Source organism: Schistosoma mansoni, chromosome 1 (genome assembly GCF_000237925.1).
Source record: "Schistosoma mansoni strain Puerto Rico chromosome 1, complete genome".
NCBI lineage: Eukaryota > Metazoa > Platyhelminthes > Trematoda > Strigeidida > Schistosomatidae > Schistosoma > Schistosoma mansoni.
In genome coordinates, this window is record NC_031495.1 from 14,957,262 (window position 1) to 14,979,363 (window position 22,102).

General features: G+C 34.6%; 2 protein-coding genes across 3 annotated transcripts; both read left to right on the top strand.

The window, feature by feature from the left end:
- Positions 1 to 323: 323 nt before the first annotated feature.
- On the top strand, positions 324 to 16,587 carry Smp_035020.1 (cd151-related; the record flags this gene model as incomplete). Of its 2 annotated transcripts, none has more annotated exons than XM_018793392.1 (7): positions 324 to 653; positions 1,383 to 1,545; positions 6,163 to 6,363; positions 6,406 to 6,585; positions 11,302 to 11,433; positions 13,821 to 13,985; positions 15,286 to 15,598. In XM_018793392.1, 7 exons carry the CDS (start codon positions 547 to 549, stop codon positions 15,367 to 15,369), a joined length of 1,032 nt encoding a protein of 343 aa, XP_018647908.1. In that variant the 3' UTR covers positions 15,370 to 15,598. The 2 variants fall into 2 exon arrangements, with proteins under 2 accessions (XP_018647908.1, XP_018647909.1); XM_018793391.1 differs by lacking the exon at positions 15,286 to 15,598 and adding an exon at positions 15,807 to 16,587 and having other exon boundaries at positions 547 to 653.
- A 1,499-nt stretch (positions 16,588 to 18,086) lies between these two features.
- Positions 18,087 to 21,884, top strand: Smp_035010 (putative chibby protein pkd2 interactor). Its single transcript, XM_018793393.1, has 3 exons — positions 18,087 to 18,338; positions 20,945 to 21,087; positions 21,530 to 21,884. The coding sequence occupies exons 1-3, from the start codon at positions 18,155 to 18,157 to the stop codon at positions 21,629 to 21,631; spliced, it is 429 nt and encodes a 142-aa protein (XP_018647910.1). The 5' UTR covers positions 18,087 to 18,154; the 3' UTR covers positions 21,632 to 21,884.
- Positions 21,885 to 22,102: the final 218 nt, after the last annotated feature.

Consider the following 22,102-nt stretch of genomic DNA (forward strand, 5'->3'; position numbering starts at 1 on the left):
GGCTTTTTTTGCATGCAGTGTTCGTTCGTTTTAAACTCGAGTACTGTATACAAAGAATCAGCGCGTAGGTAAAAAGGAAAGGAAGCTACAAGTCAAGATTCAGGAGACCGCAAAATAAATAATTTTCGGAATCGCAAAGCTCCTGTGTGGAGAGGAGCTGGCCGAACTAAACCTACTTTCCTTGCCAAATAGATAGGCTAGCGGTGACTAGATCACAGATTTCAAATTACTGAATGATATATTTTTTTTAACTAACAGGACCTCAGTTCTCATGTCTTCCAAGACAGATAATTTATGAGGACACTAAAAAACTCTGCGAGCGCAGAACAAACCACTTCTCAACTAATTACCTACCTTCTCATCGAATCAATAATTAGTGAGAATCCTTATCTCAACAATTGACCGAAGCTTCATCTGTTGACTAAATTAAAAGAAAGTTAGATCGACTGGGAGACCACTGCTTTGAGGACTAACAAGAGCCACCCAACATTATTTTCTTTGCGAATTGGGACTGAAACTAGTTCGTCTTAACGATATTGCTGATTGATGCCATCGGAAACCAGAGAGGGAGCTTCAATGTCTCAAGGTTGTTTGTTGTTTGCCTGGCTCCTAACAGTATTGTTTCAGCGTATACCCCACAGCCCTCTTAATAGGTAATGCAGTTGGCTTAATACAAATAAACGGAATAACTTGCGAGTTGTGCTGTAGTAAACAATTTTGAAAGCTTGGTTTATTACATCTGGTTATATACCGCTTGTATTATCAAGATTATTTCCACTTAAGTGAAAAAGTACAGTGAATAGTATGTCTGTGGAAAGTGGTGCTTTAGAATAACATGTCATCGGCTGGATCTACAGGTATATTCCATAGAAACATAAATGTCAAAGCAAAAAGAGGTTGAAACTCTTCATCCAAATTTGTCATACTAATTCATAAACCTATTTTGACCTTAGTAAGTATCTATAGTTGTTCCACTACAATTTAGTTTTGCCCGAAGTTCCATAGATTGTAGTCATCCTGTACTTTCCCGGATTCATCATCCTATATATCTTACTAAATTGGTTTTACAGTCACCTATCAAATGTGTCTTTTTTTCAAAATACGGAGGGAAAACCTGCTGATTGTGTGTACAACACCGGTGGGCAAGGAATGCTATGATACATAACCTGTCTGACCTTTTATTCTTCTTGTACATACAAGATATTTAAATCGGCAAACATCTCCATACTCATATCAGGATCATGGTTGTTTAAGATGAGTTTTATCAAAAATAAAAGTTTTTATAAACATAGATATTGCAAAATTTGCTGCCGGTTGCGCATACTTTTTTTCTGTTTACAAAACTGGGTTCTCTGTTGAGAAAATTCTCCTTGTGTTTTCAGGTGTTTTCTTGTTGAACAGTATTGGTTTCCAAATATTGGCGTTTTTGATACATTTTCTGTGCATCAAATGGGACATAGGTATCATCGACGTTTTGGTGATAGAATATCTTACATTAACCAATGGGTTAAGTATTCTTTATGCTTGACGAACTTTATATTTTTAGTAAGTGTATTTTTTTAAATCTGTAAATTTAGCTTAAATATGTTAAAGATGTTTGGGGTAGAAATTGCAGTGGTCACTTTAAGCGTGAACGGACCATGTGACACAGTTAAAAATTGTACAAATGACACATATGTAGTTGTCTTTAGTCCAATTTTTGAAAACCACTTTCAACTCAAACTATTGGTTAAGTTCATACAAAAGTAGAATAATTACGATCTTAGAAACTATAGTTGTCTGATGAATGGAATATTTGTTACCAGAGTCCCTCTTTTCTGTGCTATGTAATGAAGTTTATAAGTTGTTTTGTACTTCATTACTATTGTAAATCTGTAGAAACTGATAATCCCAAACTCAGGCTAGTACCGTAGTATAAAATGTTCCATTACGATAAAATTTGATTGAAATAAAATGTTCGAATTTAAACAAGACTGTTCGTTTATCCTAGTCTTATTATTTAAATGTATACATTTATGATAGTTAGAAGTATTCTAATTAATATACTAACTAAGGATTCCGAAATAATGCAATTTAAGGCAGGTGAAACTAAATGAGCACAAATGAACATATTATATTTGGAATTCGTAATCAGTGGTGAATCGCGCAAAAAAATCATTGGTTCATAAAAATACCACATTCGTCACTAAGTAAATGAGAGTCCGGATTTTTGCAATCGATTGTACTTCTCCTTAGGTTCATTATGTGTCTGTCAGACTGTGTTGAATGTAGACTCCATATGATCTAGAATGTACTCATTAGTATTAGGATTAATAACCGAAATTGGAACAGACTCATATGGTTTCTGGGATTGTATTTGATCAACATGTCTGTTGTGTGTACTTAAATTATTGATATCTAGAATTCAAACTATAGATTTTCCAACATTCTTCACCCCAATCCCCGTAGCTGGTCAAAGTTGACTTCCACGATAATACGTAACTTCTACAGACTCTAAACACCTCATATTTGAACGAAAAATACTTCCTTTTAATAACTATGATGGAGTGTCTTTCGTCATAGAATGTTTAGCATTTCTATGTTGCAGTAGGAACGTGTCTATCCCCCTACCCCTTTCATCAAATGTTGTATCATTAATGGAATTAATAGCAGTTTTCAACGTTCTGATGAAACTTTTTGTCTGAACATCAGGACAAGGGTGTTTGAGGGCAGTTAACAGACATTTGAAGCGTATACCTTTCAACCAGGCAGTAACTGCGTCCTCAGTAAAATTAGTCATCAGTCACTAATACCATAGGGATTGCTTTTTGACCCAACACTTGTCTGAACGCTTAGATTATGAAGTCAGAATTTGGTGAAGTTGTGAAAAAACTTTAGGGCACTCAGAAGAAGAAACAATGGCAACAAGTACATAGCATTTGCAGAGAAATGGATCACAACAGTCTGCATGGATTCCCTACCAGGCCTCGAACGGTACTGGCCATGGAGTCCACTCCGAAGGATGATCTTTCGACTTGTGACATCTTCCACAATTGCCTGTTCTACGACATATATCTACATTTATCTCTGGCCACCAACATGTGAGCCTTGCCAAGGATTTCATTTTCTCAACACCCAAATATTCCACTATGAAGACCTTCAAGGACAGATTTATGTGATGGAGGATCAAAAATACCATCATTTGAACACAATATACCGTCAGGTATGGTGAATAATTCATCCCTCCTTGAAATTTAGACAGGAGGTCTACATTTCAGATTAGCATTTCAACCTCTTCGTCTGGCACTGAGTATACATTCAAGGTATCGACGAGTTTCTGTAATGAGATCTGGACGTCTCACCGGTAAAGGTTGTACTAACAAACAGTTTTCGGTATTGACAGGTTTATCTTGTAATGATTTTCAAGTTATGTGGTCAAAATGTTGAATTTGTTTGGTACTTCTGTAATCAATCTTATATTCATAGGCATTCAAAGCAATACTCCATCATTTGACCGTAACAGCTGAGAGACGTGCTAATGATTTTTTCAGGATGATAAATGAGTCTTAAAGCTTCGTGATCTGTAAGAATAGTAAACTTCTTTCCAAATAAATGTTTATGAAGTTTTTCAACAACCCAAAACACAGCTAATACTTCTCTCTGAGTTTATGAATGGCCTTGTTGAGTAGCAGCTAGTTTGTGTGAAACACAGATAACTGGTCTACCTTGATGCTCCGAAACTGCACCAATACCCACAGGTGATGGATCAGTAATAAGCACAGAATGTACGCTAGGTGAGTAAGTTCGAAGGACAGCATCACTTTCAAGGAACTTTGTTAGACTTTGTAACCATGACTCTTGCTCCTCAACCCATTTGAATGAATTGGATGTCAAAATATTAAATAAACAATTGGGACAACAAGAAAAATTAGGACTAGAACGGGAGTGGTATTGAAGATCACCCACTAGCGAACATAGTTCAGTAAGATTTTTCGGAGGTGGTGCATTTGTCAGTGGAGCTAGTCGTTTCATATCTGGTCTAAAACCATTACCATCAACCATGAATAATTGATCATCTTGGTAAACTTCGACACCTCTAAGATCACTATCACATCTTGAAATATGGCTGAAGAAAAACAAACTAAATGGGAGAAAGTTGTATATGAACATGTCAAAAGGAGTGTTAATTGTTGTTAAAATAGGTGAAGATTGATCTAAAGGGATTTGAAGATAAGCATCTTTTAAGTCAACTCTCGTTAACACTTTAGAACCATGAAATCGATTTAGAATGTCGTCAGCCTCCAACTTCATGCACGTTTGCTTCAACAAACGGGAGTTCAGTGTTAATCTATGATCACCACATATTCTAGGGGTCTTGCCATCAGACTTCAAGGGGGTAACAATAGGAGTATTTCGTGCTAAAGATTGTATCGGTCCAATTATATGTCTCTCACACAAACTGTTCAATGTCTTATGTGCTGCTTCTCGAAGACGATAGGGAATTATTCGTCCCTTAAGAAACACTGGATCAACCTGTACTTGCAGTTTTATAGGCTGAATCCTCATCCCTCCGCTTCACTTAGCACACGCAGCTACCAAATATTTAAGTAAAGCATTAGAATCTTCTTTAGAAACGAATAAAGACAACCCCACTTTGAGCCTTCTCAAACTTTTGAAGTCCATTATTGATAGTCCTGATTCACTAACCAAAAATTCACAACGGATGTATGAAGAATTATCATCTCCCATTAGCAATTCACAGCATCTTCGTATGGACATTTTGTGTCCAGTAATCCCCAATACTGAGACTTCAGTGGGTTTTACTGCAACATTATAATCTAAAGATTTCAAGTTCCTGAATAAAATGATATACTCTATGCTGCCTGTGTCAATAAATAAAGCCATGAAATGAACCAGGGAAGGTATATAATCGCCCCTGAATATGTAAATTACCTTTCGAAATCGAAGACAAAGATAAATGATCATTAGAATCACCTAACTTGATAAAATCTGAACTACAGGGTTTGTCATCGCTAGTGGAAAGACAAACAGTAACTTTACAAACCGACTGGATGAGTCCCATTTTACCACACTTAAAGTATTTGACATGACGAAAGACACATAAATTATGTAAGTCAAATTTGCCGCAAAAGAAACATTTACCAAACATGTGTTCACCTCCGTAACCTGCTTTGCAATTTTTTATATTTCTTTGAGAATGCGAACCATTGATAAACAAACGCGAGCTTGGTCGATCCTGAGATGTAGTTCATCACGAAGACTAAGCAAAGTATCAGAAATTTCCACTGACTGTAAATCAAGGTCATTCACTACCTCACAGTTGATATATGCTGTTTTAATTTCTTGGAATAAACTTCTGGACTTCTGAATTATTTCTCTTTCCGAATTCGGAATATTTGCCCCAGCTATCAGCTTATCACGAAGTTGAGTTTAAAATTGGTCTCCGAAATCGCACTTCGAGGATTGTTTCTGTAGTTTAAGGACAAAATATCTAGCTTTCTGATCATTTTGTCGCATCGTTTTATGGGACTTCAATCTCTCTCTGCACTCAAAAATTGATTTCTCTGGAAAAGCCAGATTATTTAGCAGGTTTTAAGCTTCTTTGCCGATGAACGTCAGGAAGTAAGCTGTGAATTTATCATCTTTAATATCATTTCAAGTCATACACAAGATTTTGAAGTGCTCCTTGTAGTCTTCAAAATCATCCACACCTGGATTAGTATCTAAATGTCCAAGAACTAGGTGAAAATATTGTATCCGGGATTCGTATTAATCGCACGATCAAGTCCAAAAACTCATTAATTCTTACAAATACCACGATATCTCAGAAGTATTATGTGTATAGAAACTAATTTCTAAGCTCTATTCCCAATTGGTACAAAGCAATAAAAGTATGCAAGATAAGAATTTGAGTTTAAAATTGAAAATTAATGCTAACTGATGGTATTTCAGCATTTGGGACATCTCTACAAAAAGTCTGATTTCACAATTACTGGGCTGTGTAGCAATGTTACTTTCTAGCCCTACTTTCTTATGGATTTTTGGATCAGTAATAAGTCTTAACACTTCGGATTATATGATTTCATATCATAACTAATTATTAAAATCGATGTTTATAAGTTCTTGGCACTTTTATGAACTAAATTCATGTTTTACTTTCAGGCTATTGGAACAGTGTTTCTTGTATTCGGTGTGATCGCATTTACTGAGTCGGGAGGTATACCATGGAAATCTAAAACTGTCGCATTGCATTGGCTTTTCAACTTAACCGTAATTTGTATGGTCGTTGGGGTCATAACCTTATTTGTTTCACTGGCTGGTTTTGTCGGGTCTTTACGTGAAAACACTTGTCTGCTGAGATTTGTAAGAAATTCTATTCATTAATGCTACTTTGTCTCGTTACAGTATTACTTTATTTTAACGTTGCTTTTTCTGACAGAGGTTGTTTGCTGTGTATTGTTCTTTGTGTACCGTGAATCAACTATCCACAGGCTTGAAGAGTTAATCAAAACTACTTTTGTTACTCAATATAGAGAACTTGGGTTTGAGGATACAACAAACTTTATGGACTTTATTCAAAAAGAGGTATCTTAAACTATGTTGTATTAATGTATTTATTGAGTTGAGTTGCATTTTTTTGTTCAGAATAGTATGATTAACATATTGCATTTTCATAAATTTGACATGTGCTATTATCTGCCTGATCTTAAGTCATGTAATCCTTAACGCGCTTTTCTTTTACTCCACGAGTTTCTCATTGATTTTTGTTTTCAAATGTAAAACTAGAATTTCTGTTTTTTGGCCTACGTTAAATCTCTCAGTGGTGGGTAACAAAATTAGAAGCGATAGAAAAAAGCTTCAGGGATAATCAACAGTAGACAATTATCAGGGTTTATCACGAATAACTGCAATTAAAAGTCAGCAGTTTGTGAAACTCATAAATTAAGACCACTTATCCATTCTCATGCTGAATGGAACAGTTTAATAGACCACCGGTTACTCTTCACTAGCCCACTATTCACAAACAAACTGAACAGAAGAAGAAATTCATACATCTTACTTAGAAGGGATTTGGAAAGAATATAGCTACCTTTCGCCCAAGTTTTATTGGTATGGACCCAAATATTTTGAAGAATCCTGGTTCAAAATTCGTAGTTAGATCCAATAAAATGTCATTTTGAATTTGGATGTTGGGTTCGATTCCATCTAACTAGTTCTGATTTCTGATCCTTTGAGACCAAAAAGGACGCAAACACTCGTGCGATAATCATGGTAAAATCAATGGGATTAACGTACATTATAAGCCCACAAGTTCTGTGACTACACAATACTTAACCGGCTTGAAAAAAGCAAACCAAAGAAAATCATGTTGATTTAATGTTTGACTGTGGATTTATAGACCATGCATTTATTCTTCACTAATTAGATTTGCCAATATCCGACCGTGACTATGTTTCTTATCCCCACCCTGTTAATCCAGAAGTCTTTGTGAGGCAATCTATCCTAGAAAGGCGTACATCACCTTTTAGAAAAACCTTCATTTGAACAGAGCTTGCAGTTAACTGCCATCTTAATTAGTCGTGGTTGGTGGACCTTATCAAGGTTGTCCACTTTGTTTTTTGTTTTGCTGATATGTTTCTGGAGATAAAACTATTCGTTTGATTTTCTAAGAGTCAACCAGTTTTCCGGGAACTCTTGTCAACTTGTAGTGCGCAAACAACATAGTTCTGTTTGATGAAAATGCTGAGGAATTTCAGTCTTTTGTCTACTAAGCAACTGTATTAAATTATGGAGTATTCCCACCGTATAAATAAAAGTAACCTATAATAACTGCTGTGCATCTATGCCTAGTTTTACAGTTCTAATCAAAGTGTCTAGGTTCACTAATATTAGAGAATCTCATCTTTCTTGATGGACAGTGTATGAAAAATTCCTCCACTTATACTAAATTCCCTTTTCGGTTATACCAATCTTACGCAACCTGTGGCACATGTGAGATAATTGTCTGTTTATTATTCTTTTTTTTCTTCAAAGTTTTAAATATAGTGTGTCACTCACTAGTTTTCATTTTTGCCTCTTTACTTTTTTCCCTTTTAATTCGAGTTCTCCATCAATATCAATATCTCTAAATTCAAATTCTTTGTTTCCCCCTTTGTTGATTCCTCTTTTGAATGCATTTAAACTAGGTTCTACATTGTTCGGTTTACCATAATCCTGAAAAACTGGGGATATTCGTTCTCGCTTTTATAGCATTAGAGCAGTAGAAATATGATCCAAAACTTTACCAAAGTTCAATGAAATGTCATCTGTTCATATGAACACTAAGTTATTCCGAATCAGTTCGCTTCCTAATTAATATTCCGTTCGTGTGTCTCCATAAAACATTTTGGAAAACGATTTTGGAGAATAAAATCACATACTAACGATAGGGTTTGTAGTTTGTAAACAATTGTCATACGTATAAACAAAATACACTGTTGCACGCGAACAACAGCCCTAACAATCATGTACGATAGGTTCGTAACTGACACCATCGGTCGTCATAACCCTCTACTACAGTTATTGCAACCAAATTTTCCGGAATGTCTGTGTGACATTTTTCCAGCCACGTAAGGTTTCAAGTTATGAAAGAAAATCAGTTGGTTCTACAGACAGTGTCCACCCGACCATTACTGCTACCTTAACGTAGTGGTCGGACATGCCTATCGTAATGAACTAATCGAGCTATACTGGCTGGAACAATCGTTCCTCAAGGTCTTACCATACCAGACAGGTCGGTTGAAGGGTAGTAAGACTAAAAGCAGAAAACCCAATGTCCGAGGACGAAGTCGTACTGCTGACTGTACAGAGGTGTGATGGCAGTAAGGTGTTTCCTTCAAACAACTAGCATAACTGCACACCTCGCCTTATCCCATAGATTTCCGTCTCTGGCGGCAAGGTTCCAATAAGTACTCAATTAGACCATATTGCCACCAGTGGTCGTAGGAGAGGTTCGGTAGAAGATTGCCACTCGTCCTGGAGTATATGATTAGACTCTGATCGTGCTCTTATACGAGCACGCATTTGCTTGAGCCTCACTGGACGCAGAGAAGCCACATTAAGACAGTGATAGTTTTTCTTGACTTAAGAGCAGCATTTCATCCTGTAGACCAAGGGGTTCTGTGGCAGTGTCTATCATTGAAAGGTGTACCTCAGAAGTACATAAACCTTGTACAGGCTCTTTACTCGAACACTACCAGTCGAGTGAGAGCTTATGGCGAACTGTCATCTGATTTTGCAACCTCAAGTTGTGTCCGGAAAGGCTGTCCACTATCTCCATTTTTGTCTAATCTCATCATAGACCTACTACTGGAAATAACATTCTCGTCGACTGAATTTTCGGGCATTGATCTCTTCAAGAGGTCCACTTATCGACTTAGAATACGCAGATGACCTAGTCCTGTTTGGTGAAGACGCCGGTAAAATGCAATCTTTTAGTAGTAGCACTGAGTAACAATGCCAGGATATTTGGAATGCATTCCTCCTCCTCTAAATGCAAGTTGTTGCCTCAGGACTGGTCTGTGTCAACACCTGAACTAGGGATAGGGAATGAAATAGTCGAACGCGTCGACAACTTCACTTATGTTGAAAATCTGATCAGCCCTGTTGGGCTGGTGTCTGACGAAATCTTTACATGAATTCAAAAAGCTCGTTTAGATTTTTACAAATTACGTCACTTATGGCGAAGACGAGATATCCGTCTATCAATTAAGGAACGAGTATACTGCTCAGCAGTTCGCTCTTATCTACTTTACGGCTGCAAAACGTGGCCATTAAGAGCAGAAGATACTCGTAAGTTACTAGTATGTGACCACAGATGCCTTAGGAATATTGTTCTCATCTTCTGGGATCACCGGGTAAGTAATAGTGAGGTTAGATGCAGGGTATTGGGGAATGATGGTAAATCAGTTGATGAGGTTGTGAATTTTCATCGATTGAGATGGTTGGACCACGTGTTTTTTTGCCTTCCTCTTTTCCCCTTTCCTTCCGGATTCCAAGTTAGGGCTTGCCTCGTGATACAGTTTGATGATTTCCTTAATGTATGTCCTATCCACTTCTAACGTTTTTTCCTAATTTCCTCTTCAGCTGGAAGCTGATTTGTCCTCTCACATAAAGCGCTGTTGCTGATAGTATCCGGTCAGTGAATGTTGACTATTTTACGTACTAAGGAGTTAGCTTACTATATTCTACCGATGGGATCATCTTCATTCTATTTTACAATAAATTTCTCCAAGCATTCACTGTCTTTGTTATCGTATTTTTCGGTTTTTAAGTATTTCCTCGCTCCGAAATATTGCCAATTCGGCAAATGAAACTTATTGGCAGAAGGTGTATCCACGATCCCGCCTCGCGAGATTTGAACCCAGGACCTATCAATCTCGCGCTGGGGCGCTTAATCTGTAGACCACTGGACCGGCATCCAATGGTGTTAATATCTAACTTCAAGCAATCCACGAAATTGAGCAACCGTCCGCCATTGTCTTCAGTGAGTTACTATCTCACAACAGACCCGGTTGAACTCTACTGGTCACTGCTTCTCACTAGAACTCCAGGAAATACCTCTTGGTGCGCGAGACTGATAGGTCCTGAGTTCAAATCTCGCGAGGCGGGATCGTGGATGCTCACTGCTGAGGAGTCGCACAATGGAACGAAACGGCCGTCCATTGCTTCCAGGTTTTCCATGATGGTCTAGCTTCAACTGACTCATGATTTCAACCATAAAATCACTAAAATCTCCACAAAACCCCCTTCTGATAAAAGGTGTATCGTTGACTTATGTAGGATTTCAAGCCAATTGTAATAAAGGTTAATAAAATTCATTAAAAACACCCATTCATCATCCAGTAAAAAAGCACAATATCATGAAGAATAATAGGCTCATAAAATGACTAATAAAAAGCACAAAGGCCTCTTTTGTCATCTTATATCACGTATATTGTCTGAAGTTGTGGAATTGGAGAGAATAAGGGTGAAGCAATATGAACGAGCACAGTTGATACAGGTTTACATTACAATATATCTCAGTAAAATTATGAACCCGGAATTTCATGAAATGGAATCCTAATCGGATGTTTATACTTCACGATTCAGATTTCCATCTTCATGGTCGCATTATCACACGTTTGTTTTTAGTAATGCCTACTTACTATTTTCTGAACAACATTGTTTGAAAACGTAATCGTCTGGTCAAACATTTTTTAACAATATATATATATATATATATATATTTTTATTTATTTACATATATCTTGTATGTAACAGCTTAATTGTTGCGGACCTAAGTCATATCTTGATTGGACAGCTAGTCGATTCTTTTCATGTGATAAGTCTAATATAAGCCCTGAAGCTTGTGGAGTTCCATATTCTTGTTGCCGTCAAATGAATGATATCAGTGTAAGCATTTTTTTTTAAAGCTTTCTGTAACTTTGAACAAACTTTTATCATTTGTACTTCAAATAGATAACTTATCAGTTTTCAATTTTAACATCCTATAATCATACTAACACATTGTTGTTATTAGTTATTCGCATTAGAAAGTAGTGTGTAAATGTAATATTCGAATGTGTATTGTTTTTCTAAGTTTTGCTTTGATTATCAACGGAATGAAAAGTTCAGTAGAGTTCAGTGTGCAGGCTTCCATTAGAAAAGAAATTTACTTTACAAATCTCTTCATATGTCGTTTCAATAACAAAAAAAAAGACGAATTTCTATCAAAATCATCCATCCAAGCTACAAATTTCATCCACCATTTCAAATGAGATGTGTTAGTACACACACTACAAACAAGATCCAAATCTCGTTATTTCATTGTATACAAAAGTAGTAGTGAAAATCGTTAAAAGTTCATTTTAATCTTCCTTGTCGGGTTAATCTATTCACATCGAAACAAACAACAAAGCAACTCACTTGCACTACATCATTATGATGATGAAGATCGTAAATCAAGAGCATACTTTTCATTATTTTTTTTTTAGATATCGTTCGTATAGCTAACTTCCATCATAATTTTCATTTTAAAATATGTTTAAAATGCAGTGTCAAACCTTCAATTTCATGTATACACTAATCAATGATAGTACTTCAGTAAATAAAATACCGTTTGTGTGTGTGTGTGTTAATAAAATGCACATCACTTAGTAAATTTAAAGTATTATTCAGAAAATATGTTAAACAAGTATCACAACATTGGATTGAAATGAAATTTGAGTCCTGTGATAAACAACTACACTATGCACTAGTAACCACAGTACCCAAAATTCTTTGTAGAATACCATATACTAACTTAGCTCAAATTGCCGTACATAAGTTATCATTTGTTTTTGTTACACAGAAGTAAATCTTTATGCATCACATACTTCAGGATTCGCCTTAAACTACTAATTTTTCTACCATGTCCTCGTATTTCTTATCTTGATTCAGTTCTTACAACCAGTGAGATATTATCAGTTTATTATATGTGTTTATATCAATATGATAAGATATTGATAATAAGTATAGTGTAACTTTTATACTAAAGCTATCGGATACTTTTTTATTATTTGTCTACTTGCTGTCATTTAGACATTTGACCTACTATGTAAAATTATGTGTGTCTGATTGAACACATGTCTATACATCAATCTTTATCGATTCTCTCAATGGTTATAAACACAAACAATCAATAATAACTTATCCATAATCGATTAACACTCTTAAGTATATATGGATTCTCTTGATACTTACACTCAACTTCCCTATGTGCTTGCGGATTTTATCAATTATTGACAATACACCATCGATTGTGTCATTGAATAAAAATAAAGAGAATTCAGCGAAGAATATTTCCTTTTCGACGAAATTATTTACTTGAGCTGTACATTCATATTTATAGCTGATAATTTCATCAAAAAGAAAATTCTCCTCGCTGAATGCTCTTTATTTTTATTCAAATACAGCATCCCTGCAACTGGTGTTCTGGCTTTTGAATAATCTTGTTATGCTTGAACTAAGTCGATTTCGCGGTAACGAACGAAAGGCCAATGACACAATGACACGACAAGCTAATCTAATCTGTTGTCCCAGGCCCCGCTAACTAGATGGAGAAGTCCAAGGCAAGTAGGGGAATATATATTCCGTAATCAGCCGAGTGCAAGCGAGTCATAAAGGGGAAAAACTCAAGCGTATATATACAACAACAAATTGTCCTTGGGCATCATTATAAAATAGCACACTCAAAGAAACAATGGACCAATAGCGTTTAAGATAGTTTACAAGTGGGAAATATGACGTGAAGGTAAAAAGAGCGCTTTTGGCGCGAAAACAGCTAAATTCAAATTTTCAAAATAAAATTACAAAATTAAGCCACTTATCAAGTAAGTTCTGGGGATTCGACATCCCCAACAATTCTTGAGTAAATTCATAATACTACTAGGTGATTTGACCTGTTTAAATACTCAGTTAACGGAATGTTATTTATTGGAGTCAGATATAGAGGAATTAACCTCTACAAATTACTATCATAAAATTTGTTTGATTTCTCTGATGAGTGGTCGTGGTTATGGATTACTGAATATTAATGATCCTTAACTAGCACGAGACAGATGCCTCTGTGTTGGAGTTCGCTTACTGTTTTATTGATCATCCAACTTTCACCAGTCCATGATAAATTCTAGACTCAAGTTAATGAATTAATTATTACTGGATTTAATTATCAATAAATAATAATAATAATGATAAAATGTTGGCCTAAAAATCAATCATTTATGAAATAATTGTAATGGTATGCTTATACCCGACCATAGGTTAATATTATTAATACATCATGTGGATTTGGTGTACAAAAATTAACAACCGCTGAAGCCAGTCGTTTGGTATGGACAACTGGTTGTGTTGATGCTCTTGTCAGTATAGTAGAAAACAATATAGTCTATTTCGCTTATGGATTTGTTAGCGTAGCTGTATTTCAGGTTAGTGCACAATATAATACCTGGATTTAAAATATTTAAAATATTCTGTGACCTGTTTTTAATGATTATACAAATGTCTTTGCAGATGATTGGTTGTTAGTTTCTTTTGTTTTTAGCTCAGATTCTTAAGAAATAGAGTTGTCTTATTGTGTAAAATGTTCGTAAACATCACTCAACCATCTTTGATGACGTTTTTAGTGTAATAACTTTACTCCCAAATCTGTTAAAGTGTATATTAGTTCTAATCTTTCAATGCTCTGGTCTTGTTGAAATTAGAAAAACTTGATGCATCTTAAATGTTATCTTACGGTTCCTTACTCGTAATATCGTTCAGCGATACCCTACTGGTTACATTGATATTCTCATAAAAAGCAAAAGAGTGAAAGTAATAATTCTATACCTAAAAAAAATCCAGTAAATTCGATGGGTTTATTATGTATAGAGTTATCATCCTATTCAAGGTATTATTACTCTATCATCATGTAATTAAATCTGAGGTTCATTATACTAGACATCACCTTGTTCAATTATCAACATTTTCTTATTGAAGCATCGTTTTCGACTACCTGAATACATTTTACACTTATCAAGTATTATTCTCTGACTTTGCTTGGTGTAAAATGATAAGAGACTATCAGCTTATGATATAAGACCTTGGGATAAACGTAATTCTGTTTGATTATCATCTTGTAATTCACATCATGGCTTCCTAATTAAGGTTCTAGCGACTATATAACTTAATGACATGCGATCTGATCAGTTGTTGCTTCCTATTGTGTGCTGTTTATAAGTAGTAAGATGTTTTTTGAAATAAACGAAGTTTATCTTAATTTTGTTCACATTATAACTATATCCTTTAATGTTTTCATTTATATACCACAATTCGATTTCTCCTATTGCATTAGTTTGGAAGTTTTCATGTTTCATATAACTCACATTTTGATGCTTTTATTGTATACTACCATTGAAGTAACTACTTCTATGAATTTGGTGTTCATCTTGTGCTAATGAGGTGTGACAAGTTAGATCGATGCAGTATGTGCCTGGTTCTACATTGTAGATAACTGACTGACAAACGTACGATATAATTCGACGTATTTCCAGAAAATTGCTACTACGGAGGCTTGGAGATAAGCAGTTTACAAAAGACCTACCTGGTCCTACGTTGTAGGTGATTGATACTGTGCTAGGGGTTCTTTTGTACTTTGATAATAATAACACATTCGGTAGCAGATACTTTAAACAAACAACTTGCTACAGTTTTGTATTTCAAAGTTTACAGCATTATTTGTTTTTTCAGGATATCCTAATACTTCCTCCTTTTATCACCATCCATCTGGAAATGTGTTGGGATCACCCTGCAATTTTCTCGCAAGCGACATGACGCAAGCTCAGGAGTCATCAAGGGGCATTTCAACCAATCAGCGATTAATTAGAAGTTGTGTGAAGTTATGTTACTAAAATAACGAGAATGAAAAAGTCACATGTGGAGATCCTGATTGGCTGATTAATATACTGCTACTATGTTTAGCAGTATTCTAGAACTTTCGGTAAAACTCAAGGACTCTTAAATTACTATAAAATCCCTATATTTTCTGTACATAAATGAACCCTGTAGTAAAGTGCTTCCCACACACTTTGTACCTTTTCTTTGGTCTTCAAGTCGGTGTATAGTTCTAGCTCGGGGGTACGGAACTAGCTTAGGGAAGCGAATGTAGCGTTCACAATCGGCCAGACGTAACAAAATGTATATATATATATAATTAACAATTGTATACGCTTTCTATTTCACTTCTCTAAATCCTCCTATTTCTTTTTTAGCTGATAGCTATCCTACTTGCCAAGACACTACATACACAAATCAATGATCAATTGCGTTTACTGCATCAAGAAAATAATTACTTTTGAAAATCTCTCTTCTGTCATCTAAAGATAATGTGCACTATTATGATTATTATTATCACGATTTTTAAATAAAAGAATTTATTTTGGGGCTATTTTTTGTGACTACTGCTAATTCTTCATCTGTTGCTGAAACAACAATTTACTCATCTCATGAGAAATGTATAGGGACAGTGATACGAAAAATTTTTCCTCATCAAATCGACGATATATATATATATATATATATATATATATTCATTCCTGGTCGATCTCACTGTGATTTTAACTTGCTCAGTCCTCTGCTTGTTTTATTTTTTCTGTTACATCCTACTGAATTACAATTTGTTAACTAAAAAATAAAGTGAAATATAAATCGTATTCTTTTGATCTAAAAACATTGTCAATGATGGTTGTTTGAGTACTATATTATCTTTCGTTTATTATATTGAATTTATTTTATATCATTATATTACTACGATTGGATGTAATTTTTACTCAGAATTTTGAAGGAATTAAATCAACGACCTCAAACACATATCATACAAGATACTTAAAATATACAAAATCTATAATTTAAGACTGCTATTTATTATTAGTAGCATATCTTTTCATTGTGTTCAGCTTTAAAAAAAGAGTTCATTTGTTTAAGTCACTAATCAATTAATTCTCATGTTAACGTAATTGTCCAATTCAGTCTCAAAATATAAATATTTTCAATAAAATTAATACTTATCAGAAGGGGGTTTTGTGGAGATTTTAGTGATTTTATATGGTTGAGATCATGAGTCCATTGAAGCTAGACCACCATGGAAAACCTGGAAGCACTGGACGGCCTTTTCGTCCCAATGTGGGACCCCCCAGCAGTGCGCATCCACGATCTCACCTCACGAGATTCGAACCCAGGACATACCAGTCTCAGCTCGGCTCAGTGGTCTATCGGTTAAGTGCTCTGTCGCGAAACTGGTATGTCCTGGGTTCGAATCCCGTGAGGCGGGATCGTGAATGCGCACTGTTGAGGAATCCCACAATAGGACGAAAAGGCCGTCCAGGTTTTCCATGGTAGTCTAACTTCAATTGACTCATGATCTCAACTATATAAAACTAATACTTGTTGAACAAATGGTATTCATCGTAATCTACCAGCCTGGTAGATAAAAATCTAATGTTCATGAGGAGGGTTGCTAGCTAAATGTTTCAGTAAGAACAATATAGATATAGACAAATGCAGCCGATATCTTATTTCATGATTACGTATGAATATTGTTGTTTTAACTACTCTAGAACGTTTCTTCTGAAAACGAGAATTTTAATTTGATATGTCAGTTAAAATAACCCTGTATATTAGTCCTTTTCTTTTAAAGAATTCTCTCCAAAGTTATCCACATAAAAGTATTTATTTTAGGTAGTTGTCGTCAATATTCTACTTCATTATTCAAAGTATGAGTAAACACCTTAATCAGTTCAGTTGCTGGATACATCGACCTTAATAGTAGGTAAGGTAACTTGATGAATAATCTGTTCATGACCTTGGGAACTGTCATTCAGGAATGCAATAGACAACTTTGTTTTTTGATGCAGTATAAATGATTTAAAAAATAACTAAAGTTAGTAAACTGTAACATTCTATGGTGTTTGAAATAATTAGTATTCGCATGTAAATCTCAACAGTGTTTTGTAAAATATTCACATAATGAAAACAAGAACTGTATTTAAAGAATTGCATTCACACTGTCCGGCACCTAAGCAGTCAAACAAGCAATGAAATATGAGTTTATGGATAAAATGTAACACGTCATTGTGATATGCTCAAACAAACTTTTTGAACATTTCGCGTTCTTTCGTTAAAGTGAATGTCAATAAAACAGTTACTCAATTAATTTCTGTCTGTACTTTCGTTAATTTGTCAATCTTTATTACTGAGTCTTTGTCTTGTCTTATACGAAGCCAGACATAAAAAATCTAGTCTCAGAATTAGTTATCAAGTTTTCCGAAGTATTGCCTGAGTATGTCTGCTTGATGTAGTCACTAGATCATCAATCCAAACTTCCTCCCCTTACTGTGGATGGACTCACTGCGTAATACTTTTAGCCTTCACCAGATAAATATAGTTCATAATTTAGCATGAATTGTGTTCACAGAGTATTTTGCTACTGTTTTTCAAAAGCGTCTTGTCTCGTTCCCATTATTTACGCAATCTAGATTGTAATATTAAAAAAATTTGACTTTTCAGGGTAATCGAATACTGTGATCAACTATCTATTTTGGCTAGTTATTTGTAATCAAAAATGCCTCTTTTCCAAAGAAAATTCAATGTACCAAAGTTTCCTGCTCGAAAAGCGTCTAGTATGACAAATTTATCACATCTAGACTCAACTACGCGAAGTCAAGAGTTCAGCATGGATTTGGGACCAATTAGAACACGTTTAAGTGGACGGGATCTTGTATTCCGTAATGGACAGTGGATCATTGGTAAGTTGTTCAAATGTACTCCTATGAGTACAATAAAGGATAGATGTTAAACATATATTTACAAATATTTCTGGACTTATGAAGCAATATTTCTTTATGTACCAATAATAATTAGTATTGTTTTGATAAAAAAAGACATTATTAGGAGTTTGGGGATATATTGACCAACAATCTTGTTTGTATATTTTTTTTAGTAAATTGAGTAAACATCGTATGTGTGAGGTGCCATTGTAGGATGGAAATATGCTTAAACCAAAATTATGTTTCAATTTGTTCTGCTCACAAATCTACTTGATTATATTTGTAAACAGCTGCAACATTTTAAGTTGATTTCAAATCTTTTGGAATGAAGCGCTCTCATTCTATCTGTACTAAATTCCACATTAGAATTATAATATATACACGCCTTCATATTTTTAGATGCTTATGTTTCGTGTAATATTAATGCTACGTGATAAAAAGAAGCAATTTTCTTATATGTATTTCCTGTAGACAACACTCCCAAAACTCTATTATTGATGTATGTTGACTTGTCCCTTGAATGTATGTCGTTGGATTACAAACGGTAACATATATTTTTATATGGGAACGTTAAATTATCATACATAGATTAAGAATTTAATGTTATTGCTGGATAATTTTTTCAAATGACTGTTCCCAATTAAATCTATTGTAATAAAGCAATCCAACAAAAATAAATAAAAAATAATATATTTGTACTATCCCAATGAGTAGAAAAATTAGATTTTCTGACGTTTCGTGACTCTGTGTAAGCGACTTCTTCAGAGAATAAATAACCAAAATCCTAGTTTGAATAGTACAACGGAACAACACGAATATTAGGTGATCAATCAAAAATTTATTTGGTTACTTTTTTCATCTTCAAAAGTATTGGATTTAATGTGAGTAATATTAAATTTGTCTCTAAAATTTATCATACACATAACATAGTCTCCGTTGGATTATATAACAATTTGAAATCTCCATATTATTATGTAAGTTTCTGTTATCCGACTTCCTTCAGTATTTTAATTCTTCTTTCTTTACCGTTTATCATATTTCACTTATCTGGATATTTCGTTCAATATTTATATGTTCATGATTTTCTGAAAAACATTTTTTAACTAAGATTCACTGTTATGTAATGTATTTTATTTATTTATTTGAACACATAAATATTGGTACAAAGGGGCACCAAATACATATGCGCCGCACAAATCTCATTTGATTTGTGTGAGGGCTGTGATACTGCCCAGGTGCCCAAACTGAAGCAGGTGGTTTTCTTAGGGGGCCACACCCCGAGAATTCGACATAAAGTCTGATCCACAAGGCAGTGGAGCATCGTGAGGAGATGCAGTCTCATGGTACCTGGTGACCAACAATAGGTTCATGCGCCATTTGTTTCCTCAGGATACTGGAGCCCATGTGTACCATCGGTTTGAAATCAGGGTTTTCCAACTCCCCTAGGTGGACTCTCCGTGTCGACCAACCTGGTTAAAGCACCGGACATTCGCTTTTCGTCCTCTCAATTTCGTAAACAACAGTAGTGCCACGAGAAGGCAGTGAGTAGGACTTCCCTGGCGGAGGCTATATACGCGTGGCCATGTGAGAGCATTTGGAGAGGGAGAGCGGACTCTCCCCACTCTCGGCCGTACCAGGGCATTTGGAGGAATTATGTAATGTGAAACCATTTTAACATTCAACTTATTATTGAAAAGTAAAGTGAAAAGAATCTTAGTTATTCTCTTCATATCAAAGTAAAAGTCATTACTTTTCAAAAGTAACTTGTATTTCTCACATAATTACAATTTGTCCTATGAATGATAAAGTGTAGTTGGGATGAATTCTTGTTGTATTATTTAGTATATTTATCATATACTAGTCATTTCAACTATCATCTACTAATGATGAATATAGACTACTTGTCGACAGACGACTTATTATTTATAAGGTTTATATACATGTTATGTTTTTGGATACTTAAGTTCCTCTCTAATTACGGGCTATCAGGATACCCTTATAAGACGAACCAGAGTCTATGCGTACTAGGTAGACCAGACGACTAGTACATAACACTTCAACAATAAACCCCTGCTCAATGGAAGAGAAAGAATTCGGGTAAGAAAAATGTATTGGACAAGACCTCAGAGGATAAATCGTTTTTCTCGGGGTCATGCAGCTATATTCCGAGTAATTTAGTAATTATTAGCTACAAAAAATTACCAAATAGCTGTTATGTAAGCGCAAAATCAAAAAGTATTTCTGCAATTAGTCGTCATACTGAACCGAAGTCAAGTGAATGAAAGATTACGCTGCAGAAACTCAGAGTTGAATGGACAGAAATCACACGAAATTGATATGAAAGTTAACTGAATAAAAAGTGAATTTATGTAACAATACATAGTCTGTTACTCAATTTCTAACTACTAATTCCTATGTAGAAATTTAACATTCCCAACAAAGCAGTTATTAAATTATATAACAAGAAAATTGATAATATAGCTTAATTTGTTTAGCATCACCTAATCTTTTGGAATAGTCTTTTGTGGATGACACCATTATTCTATTCAAGTTATTTCAATATCTTTAATTATTTGTCATTTTAGAAGGAGAAAATGGAGTGTTAAATGATGAATCTGGAAATGCAACTCAATTGGGTCGTGAAACATTTCGTATTAAAAAAGAAAATCATCAATTAATTGAAGAAAATAATTTGTTAAAGTTGAAAATTGACATACTCTTAGATATGGTATGATATTATCTAAGTTTAGATTGCTATTATCCTTATGTGCAAGTATACATAATCCAACTTATTTTATAGTTTATATCGAGAACTGACCTTTTTCAGACTACCATTTAAATCCAGAAAGCACTGAACAGCTGTTTCGTTTCAGTATAGGAACCATGAACAGAGTAAATCAATAACCCCACCAATAATGCAACCCAGAACCTTCAGTTCTCGTGATGAGCTCATAACCTCTAAACCATGGAATCAAAATCGACTTCATTTGTACTCCTTAGTCCTATAATAGGATAAAACAGCGCTTAAGTGCATTATGGTTTTCATTAGTTATTTAACGAAGGTCATTTCATAGTATTTCAACAATCTCTACAAATTCTTTATAGTAATGATACTGTGTCCAAAATACGTATGTATTACTATTCAAATTTTTCTATTTTTTATTTTCAAGCTCGCTGAAACTACAGCTGAAGTACATTTACAAGAGAATGAAATTGAAAATCTACGTAATACATTACACAAAAAACCAAATACAACAATTCAAGTTTCTTAATTATATAACCTTTAATATCCGTGTGAAATCATTATTTGTGATAATATTCCATTATTAAATCTAATTTGAATATGAATTAATCACTTTTAAAAATGGAACACTTTACCACTTCTTTATTGTATTGAAACAAAAAAAACTAAAAACATATTCTTAGTTTGCATTTCTTTTTTGTTTTTTCTCTCTCTATATTCTCTAATTTATAAAATATGTGTAGTTTGTGTAAATGTTAAGAATAAATTTCATTTATACTAAAGCATTATTCTATTGATTTGAAACTGAATTTGTTCTATATTGATTTCTTAATTTTCTTGTTATCTTGTATATATAGCGAAAGGCGGCCAGAGTGAAATATTTGACCATTCGTTTAAGTCACTGACTGTTGAAGCGAGCCATGTTAGTAGGTGAAGACTACCTGGTTGGGGTCCTCTCAATTACTGTAATTAATAGTCGGAGACTGTGTTGAATTGTCTC